Genomic DNA, 12,388 nt, shown 5'->3' with positions numbered 1-12,388 from the left:
AATGGGGGGCATATAAGGAAGCTGTCCGAACAGCAAGAGACCTGGTGAGAAAAGCTAAAGCTCAGTTAGAATTCAATCTAATCTAGCCAAAGAGATCAAGGGAAACAGCAAAAATTTCTACAGGTACATTAATGGTAAGAAGACGACTAGGGAGGGTGTGGGCCCCCTCAGAAAGGAAACAGGGGAGCTGGTGATAAGTGATATGGAGAAGGCCGAGGTTCTCAACGACTTCTTTTCCTCAGTCTTCACTGGCAAGGGCTCCAGCCACACTCCCGGAGTCACAGAAGACAATGGAAGAGGTTGGACAGAACTGCCCATCGTAAGCGAAGATCAGGTTCATGACCATCTGATGAACCTGAAAGTGAACAAGTCCATGGGACCCGATGGGATACACCCACGGGTACTGAAGGAACTGGTGGATGAGGTTGCTAAACCGCTCTCTATTGTATTCCAAAAGTCATGGCAGTCTGGTGAAGTCCCCACTGACTGGAAAAGGGGAAACATAATCCCCATTTTCAAAAAGGGAAAGGAGGAACCAGGGAACTATAGGCCAGTCAGTCTCACCTCTGTGCCTGGTAAGATTATGGAGCAGATCCTCCTGGAGGCGCTGCTGAGGCAGAAGAATAACGAAGAGGTGACTGGGTACAATCAACACGGCTTCACCAAGGCCAAATCGTGCCTGACAAACCTGGTGGCCTTCTATGAGAAGGTCACAACATCAACAGACAAGGGGAGAGCAACTGATGTCATTTACCTGGACCTGAGCAAAGCCTTTGACACTGTCCCGCATGACATCCTGGTCTCCAAGCTGATAAAATATGGGTTTGATGGACTGACAATTCAGTGGATAAAGAACTGGCTTGACGGCCGCACCCAAAGAGTGGCTGTCAATGGGTCCATGTCCAGGTGGAGGCCAGTGACAAGTGGAGTCCCTCAAGGATCAGCACTGGGACCGGTCTTGTTTGACATCTTCATCAGCGACATGGACAGTGGCATAGAGTGCACCCTCAGCAAGTTTGCTGACGACACCAAGCTGTGTGGGGCGGCTGACACACTGGAGGGAAGGGATGCCATCCAGAGGGACCCTGACAGGCTGGAGTGGTGGGCCCATGCCAAACTCATGAAGTTCAAGAAGACCAAGTGCAAGGTCCTCCATCTGGGTTGAGGCAATCCCAAGGACCGATATAGGCCGGGCAGTGACTGGCTTGAGAGCAGCCCTGAGAGGCTCAACATGAGCCGTCAGTGTGCACTGACAGCCCAGAAAGCCAATCGTATCCTGGGCTGCATCAGGAGCATTGCCAGCAGGTTGAGGGAGGTGATTCTCCCCCTCTACTCCACTCTCGTGAGACCCCACCTGGAGTGCTGCATCCAATTCTGGAGTCCCTACTACAAGAGAGATATGGACGTGCTGGAATGTGTCCAAAGAAGGGCCACGAGGATGATCAGAGGGCTGGAGCACCTCTCCTATGAGGACAGACTGAGAGAGTTGGGGTTGTTCAGTCTGGAGAAAAGAAAGCTCCAAGGAGACCTTATAGTGGCCTACCAGTATCTTAAGGGGGCCTACAAGAAAGCTGGTGAGGGACTTTCTAGGATATTGGGTAATGGTAGGACTAGAGGGAATGGATTAAAACTAGAGATGGGACAATTCAGACTGGACGTTAGGAAGAAGTTCTTCACCATGAGGGTGGTGAGACACTGGAACAGGTTGCCCAGAGAGCTGGTGGAACCTCATCCCTGGAAGTTTTTAAGGCCAGGCTGGATGGGGCTCTGAGCAACCTGATCTAGTGGGAGGTGTCCCTGCCCATGGCAGGGGGGTTGGAACTAGATGATCTTTAAGGTCCCTTCCAACCCTAACAATTCCATGATTCTATGGTTCTATTGCCTATGGATAGATGTGGCAAGAGGCAGCAGGTGGGGAATCAAGACTTGACGACAGAAAAGAAACCAGTTCCTCACATCTAGTGCTCCATGTGCCAGGCAAAGGATGATGATGACGGTGCTGGTTCGGATGGGACTGATCAGCTACTGCTATGCAGAGGAAGAAAGTGCTCGGTTTTGTGGTCCACACACAAAAGCCTCTCTTGACCTGTGTGTTTTCAAGGAAGGAAAAACACAGAAACGGAAATCTGGTGCAGCCCTCTGAGGTGACCTTGACACAGAAAAATATGCCTGTATCAACACTGGTATCACAACTGCAGTCACTTTCGGAAGATCTGCACCTTTTTGGCTGTGCTGTCTCAGCTGTGCCTGTTGCAGCTTTAGCACTGTGTTTCCTGAAGAGCAGTAAGTCAGTCCTCTTTGCCCTTGACCACATCAGCCCCTTGTTGTTGATGTTCCTTGTCCGAATGAGAAAGCAACGCTGGTCTTGGATGCGACAATGGCGGCTGCTATCAGAAGGCCTCTTTGACCGCAACAAGGAATTTTTCCCCCCTCCCTCCTTTTTAATTAATAAATGACAAGCACTGTACGCTGCTGTACGGGGGCAATAGCTGCCAGAACTTTCCCAGAAGTCAAATTTTCAAAACCCAGAAGTACTAAATACTTGCATCTCAGACTTTGTGCAGTCTGATTGTAAATAGATTTATAGCAGGCTGCATTCTGAGAGTGAGTTTACATTTCTTTTGCAAAACAACTGAAAACAAAATCTTTCCCACAATGCAGTAAGGAACACTTTATCAATTATACAGCGTATGTTAAACTAGGAAATATTATTTCATATCAATATATTTTATATCATTACATTTACATCATTTACATTTATAAACCTAATACAAAACCACCCTCCTCCATTACAAAACTATGTTATACCTCTGCTTTTACACTCTGTTTTTACAGTATTCTATGTAAATCTTTCCATGTACATGCTTCTCTTTTCCCCTACCAGTTCTGGGGAGGGTCCCCACCATTTAGTGGACTCCCAATCCCGCTCTCACTCACTTTTGCTGATTTGCTGCATTTTTCCACACTCTTCACGTAAACATCAACCGGCAAAATCATTTAGTCTTGTTTCTTGTACTTTGGCTCTTAGGTTTTTTTCTTTCCATGTTTTTCGGCCTCCCACCGGAGCCAGCCTGTCAAGTACTGACTCTCCACCTCGCTAGATACACACATTATGTACGAAGAGAGAAAGCTTATATAAAGTTAACGCATTGCACTACCATATACTGGAACTGCAAAGGATTCACACAGGCCTTACAGAGAGAACATGTGAAATGGAGCTCTCTGGGCGGAAGCCCCAGCAGAAAGCAAGCTATATGCTCAACACTCAAATTGTGAGGAAGCGGGGGAACATGAATGAAGCTCTTTCACTCTCAGTCCGAGGTTGGCCGGGACGTGGTCGGGCCCTGTGATGGCTCTAACAATGGTCCAACAAATAACTCCTTCAGTACCCAAACTCAAAGCAGCCCCTCGTCCTTCTCGCGCTCCCGCTCCCACGCCGCTCCCTCGGGTGTGCCATCGGGAAGCAGAGCAAGACATTGCCCCGCATGAAATCACTCCAAGGAAAGGAAACTTCAAAAGAGTAACAGCTGTTTTCCATTTTTTTCAGTTCTTGGGGCAGCTTCACATACAGCTCTAGTGGCACAACTGAGGTGTAACAGCACAGCGGCCACAATGAGCCAAGAATCACCAGAGGCAGGTACTTCATCTACCTTCCCGCCACCAGAAAACGCAAAAGCAGTGGAGGATTCTTCCCCAAATTCCTCCCACTCCATGTTATTTCTGGAACCCTTTGTGTTGCTGAGGTGTAAAACACGGCAGAAAACTCACGTCATAAATGCATCGATTTATTCCACTCTCAAAACCAGAGCTAATTTTCCAGCACTAATGTGTGGATGGGTTCCGCGTCTTCAAAGCGCGGAGCTGTCAGCTTTGCCATTATGCACGAGGAAAGTGTTTCTCCAATAGCCAAGATTCAGCGCTACAACTCATCACTTGGAACATGCGATACTCTACGGGAGCTCTACAAAGGGCGACGGCTGAAACCAAGATCCTTTAACAAGTTTTTTAAAAGCCTGGCAACTAAGCGCCGTGCCCAGGCGACCCAAGTCCCGCACCGAGGCGACCTTCCCCCGCCCCGCCGGCTGCCCCGGGGCGGCCCCCGACCCCCCTTGGATGGAGCTCCTCGGTACGAGCGGCATTTCCACCTCCCCGCAGGCTGTTACCGCCGCCCGCCCTCCCCTTCTGCCGCAGGACCCGTTCCCGGGCTGACACCTACCCCCAGCGCCGGGGCTGCCCAACAGCCACCGCGGCCGTTAACGGTCGGCGACGCCCCCCGCCCCGCACGGCGGAGGGGACTTACCGGCTGCCGACCGGCGAGGGAAGCGGCCATAGCCCGGCGCGGCGAGGCGATGGAAGGAGAGAAAGAGGTGGAGAGGGCGCGCACCCCCTTCGGCCGCCGTGACGGGGCGCTCCCGGCCGCCGGGCGGAGGCAGCGCCGCGGGCGGGCGGGGCGCGGTGGCCGCCCCGCCGCCGCTGAGGCTGGCGCTCGTGTCGCGGGGCGGTGGCGGAGGCGGCGCGGGCCCCTCCCGGCCGGAGGGTGGCGCGGCGGGGCCGCGGCGGCGGCGGCGGCAGTGATTGCCGGGGCATGCCGCCGCCGGGAGGAGGGGCTCGGGTAGCGGCGGCTCCGCCGCAGCAGCAGCAAGCAGCAGCGGGAAGAGCGGCGGCGCGACGCGATGGGGCAGGAGCGGTGATGGCGGAACCGGCGGAGCTGCGGCAGGAGTCGGTGGTGGGGTTCCTGGCGGCCCGGGGCGGGCGGGCGCGCAACGCGGAGCTGCTGGAGCATTTCCGGGACTGGCTCAGCCCCTCGGAGCCCGGCCGCCGCGCCGCCGCCCGGCACCGCTTCAAGGAGCTGGTCAACGCCGTGGCCACCGTGCGCCAGGAGCCCGGCACCGGCGTCAAGTACGTGCACCTCCGCCGCCGGTACTGCGCCCCGGAGACCCCCGCCGCCGCCCTGAGCCCCGGGGAGGAGGCGGCGGCGGCGGTGGGGGACAGCGCGGAGCGGCCGAGCCCGCCGCCCTCCCCGCGGGCGGGCGCTGAGGAGGCGCCGCCGCCACCGCCGTCGGCGGGCGAGGATGCCGGCGGCAGTCGCCCTCAGCCCGCGGCGCAGCGGGGCGAGCCGCCCCGGCCGAGCGCGGCGGCGGGCGGAGGCCAGCGAAAAAGCTCCCGGCGGGGGCCGCCGCCCGGGCGCTGCGGAGGAGGCGGCGGCGGCGGCGGCGGCGGCGAGGAGGCTGCGGTAGCGGCGGGCCCGGGGCGGCCTCCCCCTCCGCCGGTGGAGGAGGCGGGGGCGGCCGAGGTCGCCCCCGGGGCGGCGGCGGGGAGCGGCCGCAGGGGCCTGCGGGAGGCGGCGCGGGGCGGCTCGCCCCAGCTGAAGCGCGGAGCCCTGCCCGGGGGGGGCCGCGGCCGCGGCGGCGACTCGGACAGCGCCTCGGTGGCCTCGTCGTCCGCCGAGGAGGAGGGGAGCACCACCGGCGCCGTGGCCCTGGACCCCTTGGAGCACGCCTGGATGCTGTCGGCCTCGGACGGGCGGTGGGAGAGCCTGGAGGGGCTGCTGAGCTGCGAGCCGGCGCTGCTCTGCAAGCGGGACTTCATCACTGGCTTCACGGTGTTGCACTGGGCCGCCAAGCACGGGCGGCAGGAGCTGCTGGCCACACTGGTCAACTTCGCCCAGCGGCACCAGCTGCCCGTGGACATCAACGCTCGCACCAGCGGCGGGCACACCGCACTGCACATCGCCGCCATGCACGGCCACGCCGAAGTGGTGAAGCTGCTGGTAGGAGCCTACGACGCCGACGTGGACATCCGTGACTACAGCGGGCGCAAGGCTGCGCAGTACCTGCACCAGGGCACCTCAGGGGACATGCGGAGCCTCGTGGGGGCCCTGGAGGAGGAGGAGGAGGAAGGGGCTGCCGGCAATGGGAGCGGGCGCTGGAGGCTCTCCAAGGTGTTGCCTTCCAACCTCATGAGCTACCGTCTCTCCCACCACCACCACCACCACCATCACAGCACTGGGGAGGAAGCTGAGGGCACCGAAGGGGCAGCAGTGCCAGGCAAGGGCAAGGAGATGACCAGGAAAGGCTCCGGCAGCGGGCGGATGAAGCCTCGGCTTAATAAGATCCGCTTCAGGACTCAGATCATCCACAACACACCCTCCTTTCGCGGTGACACTGAGGAAGAAGAGCATGAGGAGAAATCCCTGAAAGCGTCGTTCAAGCTCAGGCCAAAGTCCAATGTCTTTGGATAAGGCCACGGAGCAGGAGGTCTGGGAGGTGGGTGCATGGACCAAAGTGCCCTAGGGCGTAGCGCAAAAGGTGAGGCAGGTATGAGTGGGTGCTCATCTACACTCACGTACTCCGGGGAGATGTGTCCTGAGTATCTTGCTTTAACTCAGTTTGGTGGGGCCAGTGAGCCCAGTGAGTCAACAGGGCTCTGGTGGCTTACAACTCCCAAGAGCAGCTCCTTCGACTGGGCCCTCAGTGCTGAAATCAGAGGCAGCGGGTGTGTTGAGAAACGCTGGGGTGTTTAAAAGCTGTGCTCCTTTCTCTCCAAAGGCAGGCTTCCGGATGGGAAACCTGTGTTAGGGAATCTGCTTGGATTAGCGTGTTGAGTGGGGGAAAGAAAAGTACAAATCCTGTACTCAGCGGGTACTATAAACTACTTAGAAACAACTTGCTATGTAAGAAGAACACCTCAGTAATATGCAAATATACTTTAAGTTTCTCTTTAACAGCAATACCACCTGGCACAGAGTGGAGTTGGGTACTCAAAATGAGATGGTAGATAACGGTTTCCTGTCAGAATCCAAGCTTCAATCCAGCAAAGACTTGAGCCTATGTTGACTTTATTCATTGAAAATTGCCTGATTTGACATCATGAATATATTAAAAAAAAAAATCCATTGCACTGCAAATAATGAATGAAGTTGACCATGTGCAGAAGTCTCTGCTGTCTGAGGTACTACTGAGCTTGCTTATTGCTGTTGGAATACTAATACAAGGTAATGGAAGCAAAGAATCTTTTTATATATTTGGTATCTTCTGTTTTGTCTTAGGCAAAGCAATTTTATTTTAATCACTGTGAATTCTCAAGTGCCAGACATAGCGCAGTTCCAGTTATGAAGTCTGGTCAATTCTTGTTAATGTTGTTTGTGTAACTCACTGCATTTAAAATCAGAAAATTGTGTTGTATGTGCTATCTGTGAAAGTCGTTCTCTTTTAGAAAAGAGCACAGACACCATTGCATGAAATCTTCAAGACACTCTAATATGGTCCTGTAATACGTAATAGCCACAGGTCTGTGTTCACTAGCAACTTGTGTGCCAATCCCTTCAACTGACTTTGTGCAGAAATGGAAAAAAAAAAAAGTAGGGGAAAAAAAAAGGGAGGAGGTGCGAATTCACACACAAGGTGAATAACCAGAACTCTGAAACTCTGTCCCTGTTTATCATCCTGAGTGAAAGCAGTATAATGACATAGTCTAGTAGTCTAGTTAAGTGATGGCAATGGTGTTTGAGTTCTTTTAAACCTGTATTTCTAGAGAAGTGGTAACCAAGGCTTTGAACTGTTGTTTAACGACCTAGTAAGTCTTAATCTGATTGATGAGCCTATCCGTCTGCTAAAGCTTTCAGAAACCTTGAATCTTGTTTCTCTGCTTTAAAGGTAGCAGTTCCAGTGAAATATAGGAGGCAGATTTGTATCCAGACTCGGCTTTCCTTAAGAATGAGGTATTGAGCTGACCCTGGATCCTGAATGCTGCTCAAGGTAGAAGCTCATCTGTGCTTAGATGTTAAGGTACGACCAGTTTCAATGCAACATTTGTCGAAGCGTGTTTCAAGTTGGCTTCCTCAGAATGTACATGCACCTCTGGCTGGTAATTAACCAAAAGTAGATAGGCTTTGACATGTTAAAATCCAAATTCAAGACACTGATTAAATGCATACCACGAGCTCTAGAACACCTCGCAGGGAAACTGCTGCTGGGAGTTGTGCACTTTCAAGGGAACAGCTGCCTGTAGCTGTTGCTGGTGGCTTACATTTCTTGTAGCGACAGGGGAAGGGAGTGCTAACGATTCATTGGATTCATTGAGTTCACAATTTCTGCACTTTGTGTCAAAACCTAATAAATGACAGTATTTGCATAGGCATGTAAGCAACACTTAACTATTCCTGGGAAAAGTTACATAAAAAAAATTGAATCTCTGCATAGATGCTGGTCATTACTTTTGTGCAAAAAGACTAGAAATTGTACAGAGGTTCAGCTTTAGATTATAATTTATAAGCTATATTATTATAGATTTCATGTGCCTTCATTTTGGGTTGGTTGCCACAAATGTGATGGGTAATATCGGTCTTGCAAAGCACTTTGGCTTTACGTCTGTGGGACAGGACCAGAAATTTTCCCTCAGCCCTTCAACAAAAGGGCCGGGGGGGACGGGGAATATCATACGAATTATACTGTAGATCTAATTCTTTTGTAACAGAGAAGAGGATTAAATGCGTAAGTCTTAAACTTCCTTCACTCTGGAAGATAAATAGCTTTTTAGACTTCTGTAGAAAGGAAGTTTTCTGACTGATCACTTGCAATGTGAGCCCTCTTCAGCATGGCCACTGCTGAATTGAGCACATATTCCATGCAACTACCTATGTCCAAACCTTACTGAAGTAACTTTCTGCTTTGAGAGTTTATAGTTCTTTCATAGGAGCTGTTGAGTGAACTGTTTGTCTCTTCATATGCAAATAGCAAAGAATTGCACAAAAATACTGAGTCTTAGATAGCTGTCAGGGTCTGGGGAAAAAAAATTGAGGGTTTCAGTGCTTTGGGATTTGAAATATAGCACACTTTGGATTTTAAAAGACTAACTGGAACATAGTTTTGTCTTGCGTAATACAGTAGATCTTTGGCAATTACTAAGGGAACTTGAAAAAATGGTAAAAAGATGCCTCACTTACAACTCATTATTTGAAGTATCAAAGTGAAACTTTGCTCCTCTTATACTGTTTAGCTGTCAATTAATGCAATTTCACCATAACAGCCCAAAGGTCTTTGCAAGATGGGGTGCAACAGAGCAAACATCTCTGTTGGTGTTTGAGGTATGTTGACAAATGGCTAGATAACCACTAGTGTCTCTCTGCGCTATGGGACGAAAGCACTTTGATTTCACATTATGACTTGTCACATTCCACGTGGTTACTTTTTATAACATGAGCTAAAACTTAAGTTTTGTTTGGAGGTAGGAAAGGCTTGATGCCCTGTTTCAGAATATTTACAGTCTAACGGTACTCTTGAGTCAAATATTTTGGATACATTGCCTAGAAAGATGTGAATTTGAAATAAAGTTGTATGGTACAGAAAACTGGAGCACTTAGTGGTGTCTTTAATGGTATGCTTGAAGTTACTGAATGTGTGTTCACTTTTTATGATGGTGTGTAAGGCAGCAAGACTGTAATGTAAACATTTGATATCTTTTATTGTATCCTATGTTTGAAATATTTTAGAGGCCTGGAAGCCTGTCAGGTTTTATTAATACAACTTTTTATGGGTGTCTTTCTGAATGGTTATGAGTTAAGAATCTGTAAGCTTCAGTTTTACTGAAATAAAAAGAGCCCATGAATTGTTTATGCTTGAATTCACTTCTGTATGGTACATGCTTAGGCGCTGCTTGCATATTGGCTTCTTGGCTGTTAAAACTATGTAACGTTTTGTCTTTTGGGTTGTTTTTTTTCGTTTTTTTTTTTTTTGTTGTTGTTGTTTTTTGTTTTTATTTTCAATCGTGAAGATGTCTGATACAGTATAACACTCAGAGTAAGACAAGGAAAAATACAGTTGAGTTGTTTGCAAGACAGTAACATTTTTCTTTGGCAGTTACTCTCTAATGGCTCATGTCAAAGTAAATGAAGACACAACAAGTTTTTTTGTAGAGAAGTATGTCTAAATAAGGGCCTGGGAGAGTGGCATTGCTTAACTTAAAATAGCGTCCTGACCTTATTTCTATGCAGCTAAATATCTCTGACTCTGGGAAGACTAATACTAGTTTTGGTCACTGTGTAAAGGTCAATACCTAATTAAAAAAGGTTTAGGATTAAGGCTTTTTATAATGTGTCTTAACTACAGCTGGCAGCTTCTCTAAAGGGAAGTTTAATTTCGTTACCAAGCTAGACAGTGGGATTTTGGTATATCTAAAAATTCTATTAAGCTGTTGCCTTACCAAAATATATGTTAAAATTAGTAAACCTCATGCTGCCAGTAACACCTCTCAGAGACATCCAGATTTATGCTTAGACTGAAGAAAGGCTCGGCTGTTACCGTGCTGGTGGATTAGGATGCATGCAGCTCCAAACCAAGTGACCCCAAATCAGTAGTCTGGGGACACTGGTGAGAGGAGAAAGGAGGGGGAGGTGTTTGTGGAAGCTTAGGGGAGAGTCCGGGCATGGGGGAAGCAGCTGAGGTTGTGCGGGAGGAGGAGGACTCAGTAGGAGAGGAGTCTACATGAGCCTTGCTGATCATGCAATGGCTTGACTAGCTGTTTAGAAAATTGTATCTAAACATATATCCCGTTTCCTACAGAATAACACTTGAGAGAGATGACTTGCTGAGAGCTCTAATGTAAATTCATGTCTGATGCTAATTAGTTGGTCCTCTTACCAGCATTTCTCAGTGTAGCTAGTACAGTTTGCAAAAGCACAAATAACTCTTGTGTTGAGTGTAGCTCCAGCTGTTGCAGGAGAGTCCTGGTACATCAGAATGGTCCCACTTAACTTTAGACTTCTCACTGGGAGAGAAGCCCTTCAGCATTGCATTGCTAACTTATTTTTCCATTGGCTAGAAGGGAGGGGTAAGAGGACTACAGTCCTGACTTAATATGCCTTGAGTTATGTGGAATGCATGTGAACCTGAAGGCAATAGATTAAACTTGGGAGACTTCATCCAGAAAAAAAAAGTAGTTTAGTCATGCATTTTGTTTCCTTGTTTGCATTGAAGACAAGAAAAAAAAAAAAAAAGTCAGTTTTTCATGTCCTCAACTGAGTGTGGGGAGAAGGAAGAAGTCTGGGATTACTATTAGGGATTGGGAGAGGGACTAGCTGTTCAGTTTGTGTTAAATCGTGAGCAGTTTGACAGAAAAAATAAAACACATTATTTTGAATTTCCAATTTTGTCGTAACGAAATGTCTTGTCTTATCATTTTTCGGCTGTTGCAGAATTTATCTTATATCATTTTTCAGTTTAGCCAAAAGGGGTATTGATGTGTCCTAATACACACATTATTGGGAAAACTGAGACAAGCTACCAGGTTTTGGTTGTTTTTAATAAAACTGTGTTACAGGTGAGATATTTCATCTTCTGTGGCAAAACCTGAAGAAACCCTATTCTGAGATTTTTACAAGGAGTTAAGATGCTAGTGGCATGTGGAAGAATGACCTTAAAAGCAGGTCAAGGTGCAAAAGCATTCTGTGTTCTTTCAGATAGAGTAGTCATGCCGAATGAACCATTGTCGTTTAGGTGCACCTACCCTTCTGTATAGACAGCCCCAAACTCTCTCCTCCCCCAGGTGACTGGGAAGCATGAGAAGAAGCTAGCAAGTTATATTAATCTATTTCCAACGCGCCCTTATTTCTTTAAAAGGCAGTTTGCAAGCCTGTGGTAAGACCGTCAAGGGGTGACAATGGAAGTCAACAGATCTGTGTCCGTACATGCCTCTGCATCGATGCGGGTAAATCCCTGAAGCTTTCTGCTGTCAGTCTAAAGCCGCCAGCCTACAGAATGCAGCCTTGCGTCAATCCTTGTCCATGAAGAGAGACTTTGGAAACTTAAGATTGGATGTTTCTAAGCACCAGAATAATTCAGTTGCTTGGGCTGTATCTAGAGCTAGCCCTAACTTTAGTTGAAACACTGGGCATTTATTTCCTAGGTATTTTTCCCGTGAAGCTAGAGGCCTTTCACTTTTGCTAGCTGGCTGTTGAGCGCTCCAGTTATTTCACTTTTCAGTTCCTTAGAGTGCCTGAGAAACTGGTAGTAGAGTGGGCATAAATAGCAGGTACCTCTTTTTGAAGCTGGGTGGGGTGGTTGGTTTTTCTGATGGTGTGGGGTTTTTTATGTTTAAAAAAAGATAAAGGATGTCCACAGCATTTGTCGGGGCACAGAAATCCCTTGGGACAGTTCATACTAAAGAGGTGCTGTCCCTGTTACTGCTTTCAATACAGAAAGACCAAATTAACTGTGCAGGCTGTAAAGACGTGCTCTGTTCACTGGACATAAACTTGCATGTCAGAAAGCCTCAAAGTACCAGAAAAAAATGTTTGTAACACTGGAATATATAAGGACATTTATATTTGCTATTTCTTTTCCTTGTTACCTATCACATAGTATCTCACTATAGGTCTGTCTTATGGAAGTAA

General features: G+C 49.0%; 2 protein-coding genes across 3 annotated transcripts in view; one reads left to right on the top strand and one right to left on the bottom strand.

Annotated features, from left to right (window-relative positions):
* Window positions 1-4,444, bottom strand: part of SEPTIN10 (septin 10) — a 36,662-nt gene extending 32,218 nt beyond the window's left edge. The window contains exon 1 of one of the 2 annotated variants that reach the window (XM_054222415.1): window positions 4,301-4,444. In XM_054222415.1, the coding sequence (XP_054078390.1) occupies window positions 4,301-4,330 (30 nt within the window). In that variant the 5' untranslated portion in view covers window positions 4,331-4,444. Of the gene's footprint in view, window positions 1-2,155; window positions 4,079-4,300 lie in introns of those variants that run through there. The other variant, XM_054222424.1, reaches the window with a different exon arrangement.
* Window positions 4,445-4,560: 116 nt separating this feature from the next.
* SOWAHC (sosondowah ankyrin repeat domain family member C) lies at window positions 4,561-10,447 on the top strand. Its single transcript, XM_054222402.1, has 2 exons — window positions 4,561-6,994; window positions 7,656-10,447. Exon 1 carries the CDS (start codon window positions 4,586-4,588, stop codon window positions 6,239-6,241), a length of 1,656 nt encoding a protein of 551 aa, XP_054078377.1. The 5' UTR covers window positions 4,561-4,585; the 3' UTR covers window positions 6,242-6,994; window positions 7,656-10,447.
* The last annotated feature ends 1,941 nt before the right edge of the window (window positions 10,448-12,388 follow it).

This window comes from Rissa tridactyla, chromosome 1 (genome assembly GCF_028500815.1).
Source record: "Rissa tridactyla isolate bRisTri1 chromosome 1, bRisTri1.patW.cur.20221130, whole genome shotgun sequence".
Taxonomy (NCBI): Eukaryota; Metazoa; Chordata; class Aves; order Charadriiformes; family Laridae; genus Rissa; species Rissa tridactyla.
This window is presented reverse-complemented; position numbering and strand designations above follow the sequence as displayed.

Bases quoted from the DNA above. Each gene is read 5' to 3' on its own strand.
- SOWAHC (XM_054222402.1), top strand. From the start codon at position 4,586: ATGCCGCCGCCGGGAGGAGGGGCTCGGGTAGCGGCGGCTCCGCCGCAG.